This window comes from Chelonia mydas, chromosome 1 (genome assembly GCF_015237465.2).
Source record: "Chelonia mydas isolate rCheMyd1 chromosome 1, rCheMyd1.pri.v2, whole genome shotgun sequence".
In the NCBI taxonomy this organism is placed as follows: domain Eukaryota; kingdom Metazoa; phylum Chordata; order Testudines; family Cheloniidae; genus Chelonia; species Chelonia mydas.
The window spans coordinates 344,817,694-344,839,095 of record NC_057849.1 but is presented as its reverse complement, the minus strand read 5'-3'; the positions used below and the strand labels follow the sequence as shown (position 1 = coordinate 344,839,095).

Here is a 21,402-nt window from a genome sequence, read left to right as displayed (position 1 = left end):
TTGGACCCCAGTTTATATAGTTAAACGTAGATCCTGCTTATCTGTACCTTAACCAATCATTTTTACTAAAGTATTATGATACAATATTTTAACCAATCCTAGCACATTGCGAAACAATTCTTTAACCAATCCTAGCACACTGCGAAACAATTCTGTAACTAGTCCTAGCACATTACCCCTCTACGTACAAGAGTAAATTCAAATATTGTGAAGCCAGTTACGCAACAGACAGAAACAATTTAAGACCAGACAAAGTAAAACAAAAGGGAAGTATAGCTTTCCCAGCTTGAAACTGCTGATATGTGTTTCTGCCAGAGAGAGTGTTATCTTGCAAAGTTTTCCTTTAAACATCTTAATGTCTGTCTGTTGATCTGGCCACTGTTGGTGCTATTCTTCCTTATGCCTGGAATGCTTTCTTAACAACCAGATATTCTGTTGTTTTGTACAGTTTAGATGGGACGTGACTCTCCACTTTTAGCTAATGGTTGTGTGACGGGGCAAGGCCAGATGGCTATAGAAAAGTAGTGGGAGATAGATATATTAGCTCCAGGCTAAACAAATCCCTGGTACCAGGTTAAGTGAAATGGAAGCTGCTCCAGGTCAATTAAGACACCTGGGGCCAATTAAGAACTTTCCAGAAGGCAGGGAGAAGGCGAGGTTGATTGGGACACCTGAAGCCAATCAGGGGCGGGCTGAAACGAGTTAAAAGCCTCCCAGTTAGTCAGGTGGGTGTGCATGTCAGGAGCTGTGGGAGGAAGCTGTGCTGTTGGAGAGACTGAGTAGTACACACCGTATCAGGCACAAGGAAGGAGGCCCTGAGGTAAGGGTGAAGTGGAGCTTGAGGAAGTGAGGGCTGCTGTGTGGGGGAAGTAGCCCAGGGAATTGTACATGTCATGTTTCTAAAAGGTCAGCTACCATAGCTGATAGTATTAGGGTTCCTGGGCTGGAGCCTGGAGTAGAGGGTGGGCTCGGGCTCCCCCCCCCCACCTTTGCCCCCTGATTAATCACTGAGACTGGGAGACAACAAAGACTGTGCAAGGAAGGATAACTTCTCCTCACCTCCCTCGCTGGCTTATGATGAAAATGGCTCAGTAGACTGTGACCCTTATCTTGAGAGAGAGAAGGGTTATGTGCAGGGTCACAGTGAGCCTCTGAGGCTAGTGAAATCTGCCAGGAAACACAGGACCCACGGAGGCAAGGACAGAGCTTTGTCACAGTTGCTACTACTGCTCCTCAATCCAAAAAGGCCTTGGACTACAGAGGTTCCCTCTGAAAAACATCAGGGACCAAATAACCCTCCAGTTGATTTTGTAGGATCACTGCTTCCTACACAAAAGAAAAACCAATATAATAAAAAATAAAATCAGAGCAAGAGACTCGCGTTACTGGTCAAGTATTCCAAGGTTATTGATAATTATTATAATTCTAATAGAGGGTCCCTTTCCCTTATCGGTCCCAGGTTTTGGGGACAATGCAAAGCACCAACCGAATTATGAAATTAAAAGATGGTTAAGCTGGTGCATTGGTATGTGTAGTAGAAAGAGAGCCTGAAACATAAGGCCTTGTATCAGAGGACTGGTGTGAGGCCTAAGCCCTTAACTAAAGGAGTGGTCAAGCTTTGCTGATATAAAGCAAAGAAGCAAAGTGCGCGGAAGTCAGGCTCTGCCTGCGTGCAAGCTCACAGAATCTGACAAGACCAGGGCTGGTATTGCAGAAACGCACAATCCTAAGAGGTGCTAGGCACAGAGCACTCACACAAACACATTCCAGAAGGGTGGTACCAGAACACCTTGGGACCAACACATTCCCTAAAGAGAACAGGAACACGCTGACTTATCCTAAAGACAAGATCAGAGTAACAGTGCAATGGATAGAGATGAACAAGGTGATGGGTGATAAGTGGCTACATCAGAGGGTGTCAACTAACTACGTCAGAGGGGCAGTACGTAACTTGTTTGTATCGATGTGTAAAATGGAGTCTCAGAGGGAATGTCTTTGGCCAGCTGAGTGGGGAATGGAAAGTCCCGCCATTCACTGAGCTGCGTCCATTGTCATAGGCATACATGTCCTAGTATCCTCGTAGTCTTCCAGGTGCAATTACCGTGCTTTGTTGACAATAAACCTGGCTGGGCACCTTCGCACCTTAACAGATCTTGTGGTCATTGGGCGGTTCGCTCAAGGACTGCTGTGCTGTCTGTCTGTGCAGAGCTGGGACAGCACACAGAGAAAACACACACACACAGCCAAACATCTACCAACAGTATGTTGCTGTCAAAAAGAGAAAAAGGAAAATAAAACACAAAAACCTTGGAGGTTGGTAGCCCTTCTCATATGATGTATCAGAGCATGGCTGGTGCCACACGTGCTTAAAATCATATCACATTATTAACAAGCTTAGTTTAGTTGTATAATAAATTCAAATCACTGGTAACAAACAAAACGTAAATAGGTTTTGCCTTGCTAATTAATTAAAGCTGTACCAGGAGGAAGGTCTGTCCCCACAGAGAAGGGCCACAGATGAATCCCAAATCATGGTGGGGCTGCTCGTCCTGCATCAGCAGTCTCCATGGTGCGCTCACCAACCAGGGCCTGGCTGAATCATTTGCTTTGCACCTACAGCCAGGCGAAAATTCACATGCGACGTGCCACACGTAGAAAAAAAAGTTTTCACTAAAAGCAGCAATCGAGAGGTAACTTTTGGGACTGAGATTCAATTTCACATCAGTCAGAATCCAATCTTGCAGCCTGATGCACCAGTGACAGTCATAGCATTTGGGAACTGTTTATACATGTCATCCTAAGGAGCTTTAATAACCAAAATACGTTGCCTGTCCAGCTTGTAACAATGAAACTTTCGTACCAATGTATAATACTCCCACACATATGTCAGGTCTGTATGCAATAGGTATTCAGTTGGGTTACAAGAAACAAAACCAAATTGTGTTAAAGATGGTGGTTAAAGAAGGCTGATCAATGGAACACCCAAATGTGAAGAACCCTGCCTACTAGTATTCATGCAGGTGCAGTGTCTCTGAGGTGATCACCCCTGTGTGTGGTCAGGAGGAGAAATAAAACGTGCAAGATGGGTCCAAAGGAGCAGCAGCTGGTATGTCATCATGTCTGGTGTAGTTGACAAGGTGGAAGATTCCATGCAAAGACTAACCTATACCCTGAATGCTCAGTATTTCCTAGTAACTCACTGAAAATGTTATAATTGTTGGGGAAACCAGCTGTGCTGTTATCACTCCAAAGCTTTGTTTTATATCATTGTTAAAAACTATTAGAGACCCACAGGCATTATTCTGGTTCCTGTTTTTGAGAACATCACCTGAAAAAGAAGATCAGGTCACTGCTAATTAGTGAAGTGTTGGGGCTACTGTCAAGATTATCACCCTAACAATGGGGGTCTGTTGACCCCTTACATGATGATGGAGAGCTATAGTTTTGGGTAAAATATAATTTATCGGCTAAGCATGCTTATAGAATTAACCATGAAAGTTATTGAAGCTATAATAGGAAGTAGGAAAATATCAATAATTGGGTTATTGGGCTTTGTTATTGTTAAAGGCCTGTTTTATTAAATGTAAGGCCTTGTGTGACAGTCATGTTAGGGAGGGTTTTTTGGCTGAAATGATCAAGGCCTCAGGACATAACCTCGGGTCACAAGTTATGTCTTCTCATTGTGTGCAAGTAAACAAATAATCACAAAAGGACAGTTACACCATAAGTTGCACAAGTTAGATGCGGCTTTGGGGTTGGTTTGTTTTTTGCAATTTGGTAACTAGGCAGTTAGATCGCAATAATGTATAGGAATGATTAAAGAATGATTGACAGTTTACTAATATTAGTGATTAGAGGTAAGGTTATGAACACCTGGAATGCCACATGTGGGTAACAGGCAGGTATTAATCTTGTTTTCCATGAAAATGGATCAAACATGGTTGTGTATCCGAAGAGTGACATAAAGAAGGGGTATGAAAAAATCCAATCTAGTTCCCTATTTTTGGGTTCTGCAGGTTCCTCAATTGTTGTCAACTAATTTGTGGCCTTCTGCAATATTTCACTGTCTATGTCCTCATCTCTTTATGTCTTCTGATTGTTGTAATTACTGTATGTTGTAAGTCTGCCATGCTTCCGGATGGGTTAAAAGCAGTGGCTCTGTGTGGGGCTTTCTGTTGTTTGGGTATACTGATGAGTAGAATCACATGGTTTTTAAGTAAGGGTTTAATTGAATAAATATATCTCACAGATCCTGCCAGACCCACGGTCCCTTCTGTGGAGCCCACCTTGGTAAAGAACTTGTGATACCTGACAAATAGTGTACGTGGGGGATTATTAATAAACATCATAAGTGCGGAAAGTTTATAGTTTCATTGTTTGATTGGGTGAGACTGGAGTCCCCATCTGTGCACAAGGAGGCTGTTGAGAACGGCAGAGGCTGGGTTTTTACTGGGGTTGAATTGGTTGTTAAAGCTGAGCTTCTTGTGTTAGTTTTTGTGGAATAAATGGGCCCAGAGAGTCAAAGGTGTTACCAGGACCCTGTCACTGTACAACACTAGACAGGAAAGCATATTTCAGGGTTTGGAGGATAGAGACCTCAGCCTGCTTAGTCACATGGCAAACACACTATTAACACCCTTCACAACGTTTTATAAAAGACACAGAAAAAGAGAAGGAAAAACAGTGAAAGCATTTGGAAATGAAAGAGTTAAGGAAGATTTTCATCTGAGGACTCTCCCTTACTCCCTTTTCCTGGAGTTGTAGAGTTTTATAGCGAGAACCTGTCTGTCGGGCTGGTATTAGGTGGTATTAGATAGTATTAAAGATGGTCCTAACTGTCCTGTCTGGGGAAAAGAGAACAAGTTAGTTGATATGGGCTGGAGCTGCTGCTGTTGTTAATATCAAATCTTGTTTCCTTAAAGACAAAACAAAACTCCTGCAAAAGGGGAGAGACAAGAACCTCGAAGCGAGAAAATGGAGCACCGGAAAACATCTCTGGTGCTGACTGAAAAAACATGATGCTGAAAAAACAGCAAAGAGTCTTGTCAGCTACCCTGAGACCTGGCTGACATGTACCCTCCAGGTCCAAAGCAAAAGCAATCCCCATTCTAATCCGCAGTTTGGGAGCATCTGGTTCCAGGAAAAAATTCTGCTATTAAAATAATACAGCCCTGTGCACACACACGACTGTAATGAGCCTGCAGTGCTTTGAAGTCCTTTGATTTGAGGAAGCCTCTGATCATCGAGCAGAATATCACTATGAGAGCTGGTTGGTGTGGAGGTGAACAAGCACATTGAGGTGAAGGTTACCCAGGGAGCGAGTGGCAGAGTCAGCAATAAAACCTAGTCTTAGTGATTACTCACCCCCTGCTCACCACTGCTCCTGAACTGCATTGGGCACTTACTATTCAAGGTTACTGATATATCCCAGTGCATAGGATGACCAGACGTCCTGATAAAGTCGGGACTGTCCTCATATTTGGTTGGTTGTTCCGTGTCCTGACCGACGTACGGTTGGGACACCATTTTGTCCCGATATTTTGGCTTGGGGCTGGAGGAATACACTGGTGAGAGCTTGCCTGGGGTCCCAGCGGTGCTTATTTGCGGCGGCTCCCAGGAAATGGCGGGCCGCAAGACGCTGCGGCCCCTAGGTACAGGGGCGGCCGGGGGGTTGGGGGGAGGGAGGGGAAGAGGTGTCCTTGCGTGCTGCACCTACCATAAGTGCTGGCTACATCGCGGGCCAGACAATGGGAGCTGCGGGCACAGGCAAGGTGCAGACCGCGTCCCCCCCCCCGCTGACCCTGACCCTGGGGTGCTGCATGCTACTCATGCCCCCAAATAAGTCCTGCCAGCTGGAGCCAGTGCTTGTGGCAAGCGCAGCACATGGAGTGGAGACCCCGCCGGCCGCCGCTGACCCTAGGAGTCCGAGGAACCTGCTGTACGGGGAGATTTTGGCAAACCAGTAAAGTGCCTAAACCACTATTGCTTGTTGCTAACAGTAGCCAAGTCAGCAGGTCATAAATTGGTCACGCAACAGCCTCAGCGTACCAAGGCAGGAGGGGAAGGGGTTTTGGGTGCCACAGACAGGGCAGCTTGACCCCACATCCTTCCTGCTAGGAACGTTGAAATTGCTGATCTACGTACTTTAGAAAAACAGGAAGTCTGTCTATATGTGCCCCCGGGAATGTCTGTCCGGCCCCCAAGGCATGGAGACTCTGGAAAAAAAACACAGCTGGTAAATGATGACCATAAGAAAATCTCTTGCTTGATCTTTAAAACCTGCTTGCTTAGCAAGTTTTCTTTAAGGGATATGTCATTTTGTTACTAATGTATAAATAAGGGGAAAAGTTTGAGGTAACCGGACTACTCAGAAGGAGCTCTTCAGGGACACTCCCTCTGGACACATCTTGGGGTCCCCACCGGCAGACAGAAGTTTGGCCAGCAGAAGCCTGTTATGGTGCCACTCGAAAGCCACGCTCAGCTTCGGTAATTATCGAGGGTTGGGGTGTTTTACTAACCTGTTGCGGACGTGTGTAAGTGCTTGAGACTAAGTAAAGTTTAGTTTTAAGTGAAAGCACTTTTGTGTTGTCCTGTTTGTGCCAGCCATCGATCGGTCGGACGGCCGTGTCTCCCCTGATTTAATTCCTGACACCACCTTGCACAGAGTAAAAGTTACCGAGAGCTTTGGGTTGAAATAACCCCGGGTAACAGAATTGGGAGGCCCCAGCGAGGATTGGTAGAGAGGAAGAGATGGATGGCACAAACAGTTTGTAGTTTGTCCTTTGCAATAGGAGGTGAAAGAGGGCGAGGTGGGGTCGGTCCCTATAAGTTCCCATGTCGCAGTTCATGAGTTAATCTATGGATACATTCCGTTAATGGGACTCAGAAAATGGACCCTGGAAGCCCGATGCGTCCACTGGCCCCGGAGCCTTTCTGAAGCTCCACAAGCGCTGGGATATCCGGGTTAGTGCAGGAAGGTGGGGAGATCTGAATGTTTTGGCAAAGAAAAAGGCTGCTTTGCAGGGGTTGTGGGTGGTTGCGACAACACTGGATCAGGAGATAGATCGGTTAAAAGACCAGGTGCAGGAATTGGAAAGAATCAGAGCTGAAAGCAAGGGTCCAACCCACAGCACAGCCAGGGTCCGGGACGTAGGAACAGACTGTGAACTGCCCTTACACTTCAGAGACGGCTGTTTGTGGTGTCCCTCAGCCCACAGGGTGGGGTGACCTGTTCCTTTAACCTCTCCCATTTTTCCTTATTTATTTATGAGCTGCTGTTCAATAAATTGTTTTTGCTTTGAACTATATGCAATGGTCAGTGGGTCAGGGAAGCATCCAGTGTGAAGAGAGCACCCCGGTGTCGGGACACCCTACCCCTGTCCTAAGTGTCCATAACAAGACTCGGGGCTGAGCCCTCCAGGAATCCTGGGCCCAGACTTGTTGGGATTACAAGGACTCTGCCACACAGGAGAGTGGAAGGGGAGTCCTCGAGGTCAGGCAGCCTCTGGGGAAAGGGAGTGGGAGCGAGGACTCAGATTCTTTCTCTAGCCAATTCAAATGGGGGAGTGTATAAGCCAGGAAAGTTCCCCACAATAGTGGGACCATCTTCAGCTCACATAGAGGTTACATCCTAACAAGGAAACCAGCATCATTAATACTATCCCAGCCATGTTCTGTGAGATATTTTTTTTAATGGACTGGAAATCCCAGGCATTAATGACAGAAATTTTATATATTGATACTTCTTAGGGCTTGTCTAAGCTTAAGGCTAGATTGACACTGTTGGGATCAATGCAGTGGTGTTGATTTAACGGGTCGGATGAAGACCCACTAAATCAATGGCAGAGCGCTCTCCCGTTGACTCCTGTACTCCAGCTCCCCGAGGAGAGTCAGGTAAATCGGTGGGAGAGCGTCTCCTGTCGACACAGTGTGGTGTAGACACCACTGTAAATCCACCTAAGTTATATCATAGAATCATAGAATATCAGGGTCGGAAGGGACCTCAGGAGGTCATCTAGTCCAACCCCCTGCTCAAAGCAGGACCAAAGCCCCAACTAAATCATCCTAGCCAGGGCTTTGTCAAGCCTGACCTTAAAAACTTCTAAGGAAGGAGATTCCACCACCTCCCTAGGTAACCCATTCCAGCGCTTCACCACCCTCCAAGTGAAAAAGTTTTTCCTAATATCCAACCTAAACCTCCGCCACTGCAACTTGAGACCATTACTCCTTGTCCTGTCCTCTTCTACCACTGAGAACAGTCTAGATCCATCCTCTTTGGAACCCCCTTTCAGATAGCTGAAAGCAGCTATCAAATCCCTCCTCATTCTTCTCTTCCGCAGACTAAACAATCCCAGTTCCCTCAGCCTCTCTTCATAAGTCATGTGTTCCAGTCCCCTAATCATTTTTGTTGCCCTCTGCTGGACTCTTTCCAATTTTTCCACATGCTTCTTGTAGTGTGGGGCCCAAAACTGGACACAGTACTCCAGATGAGGCCTCACCAATGTCGAATAGAGGGGTACAATCATGTCCCTCGATCTGCTTATACATCCCAAAATGCCATTGGCCTTCTTGGCAACAAATGCACACTGTTGACTCATATCCAGCTTCTCGTCCACTGTAACCCCTAGGTCCTTTTCTGCAGAACTGCTGCCTAGCCATTTGGTCCCTAGTCTGTAGCGGTGCATGGGATTCTTCCGTCCTAAGTGCAAGACTCTGGACTTGTCCTTGTTGAACCTCATCAGATTTCGTTTGGCCCAATCCTCCAATTTTTCTAGGTCCCTCTGTATCCTATCCCTACCCTCCAGTGTATCTACCTTTCCTCCCAATTTAGTGTCATCTGCAAACTTGCTGAGGGTGCAATCCACGCCATCCTCCAGATCATTAATGAAGATATTGAACAAAACCGGCCCGAGGACCGACCCTTGGGGTACTCCACTTGATACCAGCTGCCAACTAGACATGGAGCCATTGATCACTACCCGTTGAACCCAACAATCTAGCCAACTTTCTATCCACCTTACAGTCCATTACTCCAGCCCATACTACTTTAACTTACAGGCAAGAATACTGTGGGAGACCATGTCAAAAGCTTTGCTAAAGTCAAGGAACAACATCTCCACTGCTTTCCCCTCATCCACAGAGCCTTTTATCTTGTCATAGAAGGCAATTAGATTAGTCAGGCATGACTTGCCCTTCGTGAATCCATGCTGACTGTTCCTGATCACTTTCCTCTCCTCTAAGTGCTTCAGAATTGATTCCTTGAGGACCTGCTCCATGATTTTTCCAAGGACTGAGGTGAGGCTGACTGGTCTGTAGTTCCCAGGATCCTCCTCCTTCCCTTTTTTAAAGATGGGCACTACATTAGCCTTTTTCCAGTCGTCCGGGACCTCCCCCGATCGCCATGAGTTTTCAAAGATAATGGCCAATGGCTCTGCAATCACATCCGCCAACTCCTTTAGCACTCTCGGATGCAGCGCATCCGGCCCCATGGACTTGTGCTCGTCCAGCTTTTCTAAATAGTCCCGAACCACTTCTTTCTCCACAGAGGGCTGGTCACCTCCTCCCCATGCTGTGCTGCCCAGAGCAGCAGTCTGGGAGCTGACCTTGTTCTTGAAGACAGAGGCAAAAAAAGCATTGAGTACATTAGCTTTTTCCACATCCTCTGTCACTAGGTTGGCTCCCTCATTCAGTAAGGGGCCCACACTTTCCTTGACTTTCTTCCTGTTGCTAATTGTTGCTGTGATTCTATGATTCTAACATACCTGAAGAAACCCTTCTTGTTACTCTTAACATCTCTTGCTAGCTGCACCTCCAGGTGTGATTTGGCCTTCCTGATTTCACTCCTGCATGCCCGAGCAATATTTTTATACTGTTCCCTGGTGATTTACCCAATCTTCCACTTCTTGTAAACTTCTTTTTTGTGTTTAAGATCAGCAAGGATTTCACTATTAAGCCAAGCTGGTCGCCTGCCATATTTACTATTCTTTCTACACATCGGGATGTTTGTCCCTGTAACCTCAATAAGGATTCTTTAAAATACAGCCAGCTCTCCTGGACTCCTTTCCCCCTCATATTATTCTCCCAGGGGATCCTGCCCATCAGTTCCCTGAGGTTGTCAAAGTCTGCTTTTCTGAAGTCCAGGGTCCGTATTCTGCTGCTCTCCTTTCTTCCTTGTGTCAGGATCCTGAATTCGACCATCTCATGGTCACTGCCTCCCAGGTTCCCATCCACTTTACCTTCCCCTACTAATTCTTCCCGGTTTGTGAGCAGCAGGTGAAGAAGAGCTCTGCCCCTAGCTGGTTCCTCCAGCACTTGCACCAGGAAATTGTCCCCTACGCTTTCCAAAAACTTCCTGGATTGTCAGTGCACCACTGTATTGCTCTCCCAGCAGATATCAGGGTGATTGAAGTCTCCCATGAGAATCAGGGCCGGCAATCTAGTAAACTCCGTGAGTTGCCGGAAGAAACCTCGTCCACCTCATCCTCCTGGTCCAGTGGTCTATAGCAGACTCCCACCACGACATCACCCTTGTTGCTCATGCTTCTAAACTTAATTCAGAGACACTCAGGTTTTTCTGCAGTTTCATACCGGAGCTCTAAGCAGTCATACTGCTTCCTTACATACATGCAACTCCCCCCCCTTTTCTGCCCTGCCTGTCCTTCCTGAACAGTTTATATCCATCCATGACAGTACTCCAGTCATGTGAGTTATCCCACCAAGTCTCTGTTATTCCAATCACATCCTAATTCCTTGACTGTGCCAGGACTTCCAGTTCTCCCTGCTTGTTTCTCAGGCTTCTTGCATTTGTGTATAGGCACTTGAGATAACTTGCTGTTTGTCCTGCTTTCTTAGTATGAGGCAGGAGCCCTCCCCTTTCGCACGCTCCTACTCGTGCTTCCTCCCGGTATCCCACTTACCTCAGGGCTTTGGTCTCCTTCCCCCAGTGAACCTAGTTTAAAGCCCTCCTCACTAGGTTAGCCAGCCTGCTTGCGAAGATGCTCTTCCCTCTCTTCGTTAGGTGGAGCCCATCTCTGCCTAGCACTCTTCCTTCTTGGAACACCATCCCATGGTCAAAGAATCCAAAGTCTTCTCTCTGACACCACCTGCATAGCCATTTGTTGACTTCCACGATTCGACGGTCCCTACCCCGGCCTTTTCCTTCCATGGGAAGGATGGATGAGAACACCACTTGCACCTCAAACTCCTTTATCCTTCTTCCCAGAGCCACGTAGTCTGCAGTGATCTGCTCAAGGTCATTCTTGGCAGTATCATTGGTGCCCACATGGAGAAGCAGGAAGGGGTAGCGATCCGAGGGCTTGATGAGTCTTGGCAGTCTCTCCGTCACATCGTGAATCCTAGCTCCTGGCAAGCAGCAGACTTCTCGGTTTTCCCGGTCGGGGCAGCAGATAGATGACTCAGTCCCCCTGAGGAGAGAGTCCCCAACCACCACCACCCGCCTCCTCTTCGGAGCGGTGGTCGTGGAACCCCCATCCCTAGGACAATGCATCTCATGCCTTCCAATCGGCGGAGTCTCCTTCTGTTCCCTTCCCTCAGATGTATCATCTAGTCCACTCTCTGCATTAGTACCTGTGGAGAGAACAAGAAAACAGTTGCTTACCTGTATCTGCATTGCTGGTACATGGAAGCTCCCCTTTCTTCTTCTGGAGGTCACATGCTGCCAAATTTCTTCACCGTCCTCCTGTCCCCACTGCGTGGCCTGCTCTGAAACTTCAGAACATTGTGCCCGTAGAAGCATATCCTGACATCTGTCCAGGAAATCTTCAGTTTCTCTTATGCAACGCAGGGTCGATACTTGTTTCTTCAGACCTTGAACTTTCTCTTCCAATATGGAGACCAACTTGCACTTTGTACAGAGAAAGTCGCTTCTGTCCTGTGGAAGAAAGACAAACATGGCACATCCAGTGCAGGTCACAACAGCTGAACGCTCCCCAGCCATATTACCTTCCTTCTACGAGCTTCCTCAGGAGTTGTAGTAACTACTCAGAGAAGTCGGCAAGATGTAAGCCTCGGTGCGCTCTCCCCGGGCAAACTCCCTCTGTTAGCCTCTCTGCTGTTCACTGCTCAGCTGGTTCGCAGCTGACTGGCTTTTTATAACAGTCAGGCCCACTCAAGGCTCACCTGGAACAAAGCACTCCCAATTCACACTTTTCAAACAAACAACCAATCAAGCACACGGTCAACCTGTCAGACTGTCCCCATAACAGACACTCAGATACTTACCAACACAGCCTCCCTAATGCAGCCCTTAGCGTATCTCCTCTCAAACAGATCCCAGTCAAACTCCCTCTGTTAGCCTCTCTGCTGTTCACTGCCTTCTTCAGTTACGTTACTTACATAACTTACAGCTGTAGTGTAGACCAGCCCTTAGAGACAGGATATTTTTAGGTCAAAGAGTAACAAGGATTCAAAAGAGCTGATTAGGTCCCTCTTCCTTCCTTTATTTCTTTCTCTCTTTCTGTGTCTCTCTCTTTAGGTCTCTACATGAGCTCAGCTGCAATAAGAGATTATCATTAAAATTTTTATTCCACCAACCCATGTACCTTAAGTTTCCTGTCTTGCCAGCTGTGTGCTTCAGATTTATCTCCATGGCAGAAAGGCGCCTTGCGTCACAAATGTGTGAAGTGACATTCCACAAATCATGCGTGACAGCTGCAACAAGCCAGACGTAAGGCTGTGCCCTGACTCTACAATGCTGATCCAACCACCACCGGCTTCATGACTTTCCCAGGAGCCCTTCTCAGCTTCTTCCCTCAGGAAAGCAGAGTGGGATCCTCAGGTGCAGCTGACATCGGAGGTGGGGATGGGGGCACATGTGCTGATAAAGGCTTACAACGTTATGGAGGATTATATTGTAACTGACATCCCTGTGGTTATGGGAGATTATACAGTTATGGGGGCCCATACAGTTAGGAGGAGCTTTATGGTCACAAGGGCCCATATGGTTGTGGGGGAATACAGGGCTAGGGGGATGGTGATGGGGTCATCTGTAACTTAACGGAAACTGTAGACCATCTTACACCCAGCAGGCATATCCATGGGAACAAGAAGAAGTAGGAAATGAATGGCAAGATACAGATCCAGGTCTGATCGCATAGGCCTGGCTTTGAGTAGTGTTGAGTACACCGAACTCTGTGTGAAATAATGAGAGCTGCATTTCATCCGCACCTCTGCAAACATTCTTAATGTTTGCCATGTTACCCTTGATCATTTTCTTCTAATGCCTTCCTGGCTATGGGTTTCCTCTCTTATCAACCCAGTAGGCCTGATTCTCAACTACACAATGGGTTTTACACCATTCTGTAAAGTGCAAATGGAGCAGGGGGCATAGTATGTATGTTAACTACATCTACATTGACTTGAATGCCTCTTTCCCATGCCACAGCAGTGTCGGACGGATTTAGTGTCAATGAGAATTAGGCCAGGTGATCTCCCATCCATGAATATGGAGCGTTTCTTTCTTTCTAACAGCAGCTGCATAATGGAGAAGTTTTTTGAACTTCTGCTTTTATTGAGTTTTGCTTTAGTTGAGACTGACCAGGGTGAAACAAGTAATTAAAAATGGTGGAAGAGAGACTTGAGTGTCAAACTCTACAGCTGCAATGAGGGAGTAAGAGAACTGTGTGAGAAATACACCTTGGAGCTGGGGATAGAATACAGCCCTTCATGGAAATATAGTCTTGTTACTCTGCTTTGTTTCTTTCTTCTTTATTTTGACAATTTTCCACTCCTCTTTATTTCAAATTCAGATATATACCATATCATACTATTGGTCTTTGGGTTTAATTGCTCTTCCATTTGCTATCATTTAATATCACCAAAGGCTTCCACATCTCTTGACCAAAAATGTCCTCCAGTTTTGGATACCCTCAGTTGGTGCACAAGTAAGGAAAACTTGTGGCCTCAAGAAATGTTGAGCATGAACAGCTCCCGTTAGCTTTAATGGGAGTTTTGAATACTCAGTACTTTAGAAAAATGGGTCCATAGCCTCTCTGATCAGGCATCTAAAATCAATGGCTCCTTTGGAAAGAGGTTGGCTAAGCTGCTAAGATCATTGGAATAGCTGCTGATTTAGCCCAGGCCCCAGTCTGTTAAGTCGTCAGTCTTGCATGAAACGCTGTTACTTCAATTCAAAGGATCAGAGTTCCCAGGCCTTTCCATTTAAAAGAAAAGAAAAGAAAAGAAAAGAAAAGAAAAAAGAACTAAGTAGATATTTTAGAGAGGCGTCTTGGAGATATTCGGGCATTTGTTCTCAATGAAGCTTGTGATCTGGTGGTGAAAGGCTCATTGCTTAATATCAAAAGGTTTATTCTTGGGCTGTTCAGGTCTTTAATGCTGCAGCTTTAAATTTGTTATTGATCCTGGTGTATCTCAAAGGGGCAGGAGGAGCTGAGACCTGTCTGTTGGGGATGCAGACAGAATGGTGCTTGCAGCACCCTGGAGCAAATGGAGACTGAGATGGATTTACTGCATTTCTTCAAGTTTGGCAAGGGTATAAACTCTTGTGCTTCAGGGTATCATCCAATCACAGAGACAGATCTGACTGACAGGGGATAGTATAGCAGGTGATCCCAGAAAAACTGTGTTCTGCTTGGCTTCTTGCACCTCCGAGTAAAGCATCTGGTACTGACAGCTGTGGGAGAGAGGCCGGGTCTTCTGAAGCGATGCCTATATTCTTCTGTTCCAAGGAGGCGTCCATGGATATGGTCTGATATTGAAGATTAGAGCTGAATTGCTTTTATACACAAAACCCATGGCCAAGACAGCTAAATCTCCCTACCTGAGTAGTGTATCATGTCCTTAAAGATGCAGAATGGTCTGGATAGGTATTTCTTTTTGTGTATTCAAATAAAAAAATTGATTAGTGGAAAATGTTCATCTTCTGGGAACTGAGAGCCAGAAAAATGTTGAAGAAAAACGGAGTGGGAAATGTAATCTTTTTATCTTCAGTTTTTGCAATATCAAGTCATGGTACATCCAGGGGATTTTATACAAGACTGGTAATATGGTAGTGTAGTGAGTCACAGTTACCTCAAAAACCATGAGATTCTTGTATGGAATGAATGGTCTGGGTATGAATCTCTTCATATCATACATGAGATTCCTAACTCCTGCAGATGACATTGGCATAGTGTAATTTGTCTATATGGGCAGAACGGACTCAGTCAGGTGTGTTGGCAACATCACTGTGAAATCAACTTTTGTTCATGTCATTTGACCAAGGAGTGGACATGGCCGCTGACCAGTTGATAAACACAGGAGGGCAAAGCATGAGAAGATTAATTTAACTGAGTTTGATTGGGCCAATGAAATCCAAAATTTCAATATGAAGCTGAACTATTTCTGCCCCATTGCCCCAAATCTTCTCAGCTCATCTCCAGCATTGTGAAATTAATGCAAAGGTTGTGTCAAGCATAGACATGGACTTTTCTTTTTGCCAGTGGGTTCTTTTGAAGAGGTGTGTCTGTTTGGGGGTGTGTGTGTGGTAATTTTGGGGTAGACTATTTTCAGCATAATTATGCACTTTTTTCATATTCTAGTTATTGAATATGTGTTGTGACAAAGCTCTGTCCTTGCCTCTGTGGGTCCTGCATTTCCTGGTGGATTTCACTAGCCTCAGAGGCTCACTGTGACCCTGCACATAACCCTTCTCTCTCTAGAGACAAGGGTCACAGTCTACTGAGCCATTTTCATCATAAGCCAGCAAGGGAGGTGAGGAGAAGTTATCCTTCCTTGCACAGTCTCTGTTGTCTCCCAGTCTCAGTGATTAATCAGGGGGCAAAAGTGTGTGGGGAGCCCGGGCCCACCCTCTACTCCGGGCTCCAGGCCAGGGACCCTAATAGTGTCAGCTATGGTAGCTGACCTTTTAGAAACATAACACGTACAATTCCCTGGGCTACTTCCCCCACAGCAGCCCTCACTTCCTCAAGCTCCACTTCACCCTTACCTCAGGGCCTCCTTCCTTGTGCCTGATACGGTGTGTACTACTCAGCCTCTCCAACAGCGCAACTTCCTCCCACAGCTCCTAACATGCACACCCACCTGACTAATTGGGAGGCTTTTAACTCATTTCAGCCAGCCCCTGATTGGCTTCAGGTGTCCCAATCAACCTAGCCTTCTCCCTGCCTTCTGGAAAGTTCTTAATTGGCCCCAGGTGTCTTAATTGACCTGGAGCGGCTTCCATTTCACTTATCCTGGTACCAGGGATTTGTTTAGCCTGGAGCTAATATATCTATCTCCCACTACTTTTCTATAGCCATCTGGCCTTGCCCCATCACAGTGTCTATCATGGGTATCTTTACTATTTTAATAATGATTACATTGTTATGAACTGCACAATTACATTATCATGAATTGCAGTATATTCAAATCATTGCAATCACCTACAAGCTGTCTTCACTAACATCCCAGTTGAAAGACATTATGTCTCACTGTAGCTTTCTGGATGAAACCGTCAGCAATCTTATTTACATCTAGTTCCCTGGTATGGTCTCGATGCACGTTAAGGACAGCGGCATTACTCAGTTGCATCTGTCCCATTGGTGACTGGAGATCATTTGTAAGTTTTCTGAAGCTGGAGAATGAGCGTTCCCGCAGTTCAGGATGATACAGGCACAGTGAGAAGGATTGTAATAAATTTGCAGTACTTTGGAAGCATAGTGCTTTCAGAGTACTCCACATGACTCCAAGATCTCTTTCTTGATGGGTAATAGTTAATTTAGATCCCATCATTTTGTATGTATAGTTGGGATTATATTTTGCCATGTGCATTACTTTGCACTGAAAATTGAATGTCATCTGCCATTTTGTTGCCAAGTCACCCAGTTTTGTGAGTCTTCTGCTGTCAGCTTTGGACTTAACTGTCTTGTGTACTTTGGTATCATCTACAAATTATGCCACCTCACTGTTTATCCCTTTTTCTAGATCATTTATGAATATGTTGAACAATGCTGGTCCCAGTACAGGCCCCTGGGAGACACCACTATTTACTTCTCTCCATTCTGAAAATGGGCCATTTCTTCCAAAGTTTTGTTTCCTATCTTTTAACTGGATTGCCTGGCAATGCTCTCAGCATCATCTAATTATCAATTTAAGTTAATGACAAGCCTTTTGTTATCTTAATCATCCTGCCTCTATTTATAAAAAAAATCCCTGCCCTAAGGACAGAAGCTGGGAGCAGCACAGAACTTATCACATTCCACACTCAGGCTTAGGAGAACCTGGGTTGCTGTCCTGCAAAGACTCGGGCAGTCTCTTACCGCGAACATGTGAATGGCCTTCTTCAGTGGTTCTCAAACTAGGGACGCCGCATGTTCAGGGAAAGCCCCTGGTGGGCCAGGCTGGTTTGTTTACCTGCCGTGTCCACAGGTTCGGCCAATCACGGCTCCCACTGGCCACGGTTCACCGCTCAAGGCCAATGGGGGCTGCAGGAAGTGGTGCGGGCTGAGGGATATGCTGGCTGCCCTTCCCGCAGCCCCCATTGGCCTGGAGCGGTGAACCGTGGCCAGTGGGAGCTGCGATTGGCCGAACCTGCAGATGCAGCAGGTAAACAAACTGGCCCGGCCCGCCAGAAGCTTTCCCTGAACAAGCGGTGCCCCTAATTTGAGAACCACTGGCCTTCTTGAAATCCAAAGAAAAAAACTTATGTTCTTAAAGTGAAAAATGTATCTAAGTCTTTGCAGGAAAAGACTCTTTGCTAAAACAGGTAATGCAAGGAGGAACTCCACCCTGGTACTCAGGGCCTGCAGAATGCTATCAAGCACTCCCAGGGCCAGATTCCCCTACCACTCCAGCGCTTTGAAAATTGCAATTTGAGAAGTTCGGTTGTACTGGCTGCACAGGAAGAAATTTTGTCCTACGCAATTTTTAAGAGAGGAGGGAGGAACAAGGAGAACCAGAGACGGATATTATGATGCAGCAGAGTTTTAATGCAAATGAAATTGGCAGTACACAGTTACAGGAAGAAATACTACAGAGCAGAAAGAATGTATTTCCAGAGTTTCAAGAAGGCTTGCGACCAATCACACGCCTCAGTGGGGTGCATTTCAGATAGCATGTTATTTTGCTTTCTTGCAGCTGTAGAGGTTGACAAAGAAGTCCCTTTTGTAACCATTTTAAGTTCTTTGTTTTACCCCAGTCGGTGGGAAATGAGACAAAGCAAAATAGAAGCAGAGGACTATGCAGCTTCTCCATTATACATCGGTCGCAGCAAAGGTCAAGGTGAGATGTTAAAGGTATATATTGATGGAAAGGATAGAACATATGGGACCTAATTCTCCTTGACAGCAAGGTCTCTTTTTCCCCTTGCAAAGGGACTTAAAGTGATAATGAATATAAACGATGCCTATCTTAAGGCCCCTGTTTCCTTCACCCTGCGGGGTCAGTGTAGACAGCCTGTGTGTTATTCAGAATGAGTCCACATGTGAATAAGAGACTCAACACATGGCTGGAAAAGCCTTAGCAGAAAGAGTCATAAAGCGTAACATTAGAAATGCAGCATGGCTATCAGACCAAGGTGCTGAGCACACACAGCTCCCACTGACTTCAGGTGGAGCCATGTTTGCACAGCACTTCTGAAAGCCATGCCCAAAAGATCAGGGGTGAATCTGTATCTTGCTGTTCATTTTCTGGTTCTTCCTTCTTCCACGGATGTTCCTGCTGGGTTTAACATGGTCCACAATATCCACCAAGATACCTACGGCCATATCCCCCATATCCCAATAATCCCCCGTAACCATAAAGGCCTGGGTAACCGCAGTATCCCCCATTGCCCAATAATCCCCCGTAACCGTAAAGGCCTGGGTAACCGCAGTATCCCCCATTGCCCAATAATCCCCCGTAACCGTAAAGGCCTGGGTAACCGCAGTATCCCCCATTGCCCAATAATCCCCCATAACCGTAAAGGCCCGGGTAACCGCAGTATCCCCCACGGCCCAATAATCCCCCATAACCGTAAAGGCCCCCGTAACTACCATATCTCCCTAAACCATACAACCCTCCATAACGGCCTCCATAGCTGTACAGTCCCCCCAAACCGAATGAGCCTCCCAAACCAGCTCCGACCACAGGTGCTCCTACGGCTGCCACTTCGCTCTGCTGAGGGAAATTGCTGAGAATTGGTCCGGGGAGGGTCACAACAACCGGGGAGGGTCTGATCACCACTTCGGTGTCAGGGCACTGCCTAACGCATGGCTCGTTGCAGCTGCCAGTGACTGGACTGGGTCGGGCCACCCCGCATTCTGGATAGCAGAGGCTGGAGAAAGACATCTTTCTGGGATGGAGGTAAACCTGGAACACAAAACAGGGACTAGAGTAAAGAGAAGATGCAAGTGCCGATGGAAGAAAGGTTTCAAAGCTCGGTTACTATTGCAGCAAGGTCTGCATGGGGCCCGAGAGAGAGAGAGGAGAAGTGGCCTTAATCTCTTTTTGTGTGGTCATGTATTTGTTCCTATTTTCTCTTTCTATGCCTCTTGTCTACTCGCACTAAACTTCCCTCCCAGCAGGCCCCTTTGATCCTCTCAAAAAGACTTTGTCTGAAAAATTTAAATTGCTAGCCTGGATCACACCTCTTGTCATCTTAATCCATTCTCTTGTCCTCAGGAGTGAGGGGTCACAGCTGCTTAATACAGTAGAAAACCACTGAATTGGCCCTTTCTGGACTAACCTGAGAATTTCTTCCTAATCCAGCAAAGTAAAAAATGGCTAAATGACTTTCATAAATTACTGAAAAGATTTCAATGCTCTAATTCTTCTTCCAGTTAATAGGAAATATGTTTCTGAATTGCATGTGTTGCTCTTAAAGTCTCTCCTTTAGCTTCAGATCATCAATCTACGAGCTCCTGCAACTGAATCACGACTCAAGATAGTTATGGAAGAACCCCCTGATCCCTGACAAAAATCACAGTGAGCACATGCAAGATTCCGTCTTCAATGAAAAGAGGCCCTACGGTGATATCTCTGTGGTTAGAAAGAGATTGAGTGGAATTGGACTTACCCAGCTCACTGAGGAGATGAAGTCTGGAGAAGTGTTTAGAATAAATCTGAATCCTGAGTGCTTTTATACCGTTCCTAGGACTGCCTGGAGGATCTGAGATGCTGTTTGTGGAGGAGGTCCTAATTAGTTACCAAACAAACTTGATTTCCTTCGCAAGTCCTCCTTTGGATGGAGCTATTTTCCTCAGCGTTGGTGATTATTGGGCTAATCTGAGCCTCAGAGGGTGTGACATGCACTCTGCACTCTTCAGCTGTCTTTCATCTTAGAATTGTACGGGCCAACTGCATTTCTCGTATCATTCCAGAGATTTTATAGGTGCTGCCATTATAATGAAGGTCAAGGTGATGATTCTGAGCAGCATCAGTAGCACAAGCGGGTGTCATGAAAGGAATCCATGAAAGGAAAGTTTGGTCCTTGCAATTCATGCTGGTCATGATTAGGGGCATGGGGCAGTTCATTCTAAACTTGCTAGGAAGGTGGGACCCATTTTTCTCCATTCTCACCACGTCCATTCCCAGCAGGTCAGATCCATTTTCCTTTCAAATCCATGGGAATCATTCCATTTCCTCCAGCCTGTTTCCTGTCCTGACTTTAAGTCTGAAATTCACCCTCTGGCAGGGGGATAGTACGATGCCTACAGACAACTTGAGTCCAATTATAAAATTTCAAACTCGGTCTTAACAGGGTCTTAAGTGGAGCATGGGCCTTTGTGATGGCCATCTGCCAAGGGGTGACTCTTACCCTATGGTGATTAAAACTTGACCTAACATTGGACCTCCACTTGGGTCACCAATGCTGTCTCAAAGGGCTGCCTGGAGAAGATTTGCTCATGGGTCAAGAGGAGGGATGGCAGAGAGAGAAAGGAAGCAGTGCTCTTTTACAGAAAGGTTTTGAATTAAGTCTTGGAACCTGTACTCTACCACAAACCATCTCTTCATCCATAAGCAGCCAAGGAACTGAGGTCCTGTAAGACAAGGCAGCTGAGTGAACCCAGCAGGAAGCTCTGGAGAGATTAAAATGACACATTCTTGGTGAAGGAGGAGATGGCTGTGGGATGAGATTTGCCATAATATCTGACAAGACATAGGGCATGTTGCAGAAAACATTCCTGCCTGAACCAGCCTGTTGTTCAAAGTGTAAATGATTTCCCCAAGGCTGGGTTCCATATCCAGGGAAGAGGGCAGAAGTGTCTTGCTTTGGTTGGTAATTTACCCCAAGAGAGCACCTTCATTTTCCAATAAAATAATCCCTCCAAAAGTAATAGAGCCTCCGAAACCGGCATTGACACCAGTGGCTCCTATGGTCCCACTTGGCTCTGCTGAGGGAAATTGTGGAGAATTGGTCCTGGGAGGGTCACGACTACCGGTGAGGGTCTGATCACCACTTTGGAG

General features: G+C 46.1%; 1 protein-coding gene and 1 long non-coding RNA gene across 2 annotated transcripts; one reads left to right on the top strand and one right to left on the bottom strand.

Annotated features, from left to right (window-relative positions):
• Positions 1-12,130: 12,130 nt before the first annotated feature.
• LOC122461571 lies at positions 12,131-20,998 on the top strand. Its single transcript, XR_006283526.1, has 3 exons — positions 12,131-12,340; positions 17,357-17,364; positions 20,988-20,998. It is a non-coding gene; the product is annotated as an uncharacterized LOC122461571 (long non-coding RNA).
• Positions 17,942-20,032, bottom strand: LOC119565092 (claw keratin). Its single transcript, XM_037889461.2, has 2 exons — positions 20,012-20,032; positions 17,942-19,305 (listed from the first exon to the last, which is right to left on the bottom strand). The coding sequence occupies exon 2, from the start codon at positions 19,282-19,284 to the stop codon at positions 18,682-18,684; it is 603 nt and encodes a 200-aa protein (XP_037745389.1). The 5' UTR covers positions 19,285-19,305; positions 20,012-20,032; the 3' UTR covers positions 17,942-18,681.
• Positions 20,999-21,402: the final 404 nt, after the last annotated feature.

Excerpts from the sequence above, each read along its gene's own strand:
- LOC119565092 (XM_037889461.2), bottom strand. The coding sequence starts at position 19,284 with ATGTCTTTCTCCAGCCTCTGCTATCCAGAATGCGGGGTGGCCCGACCC.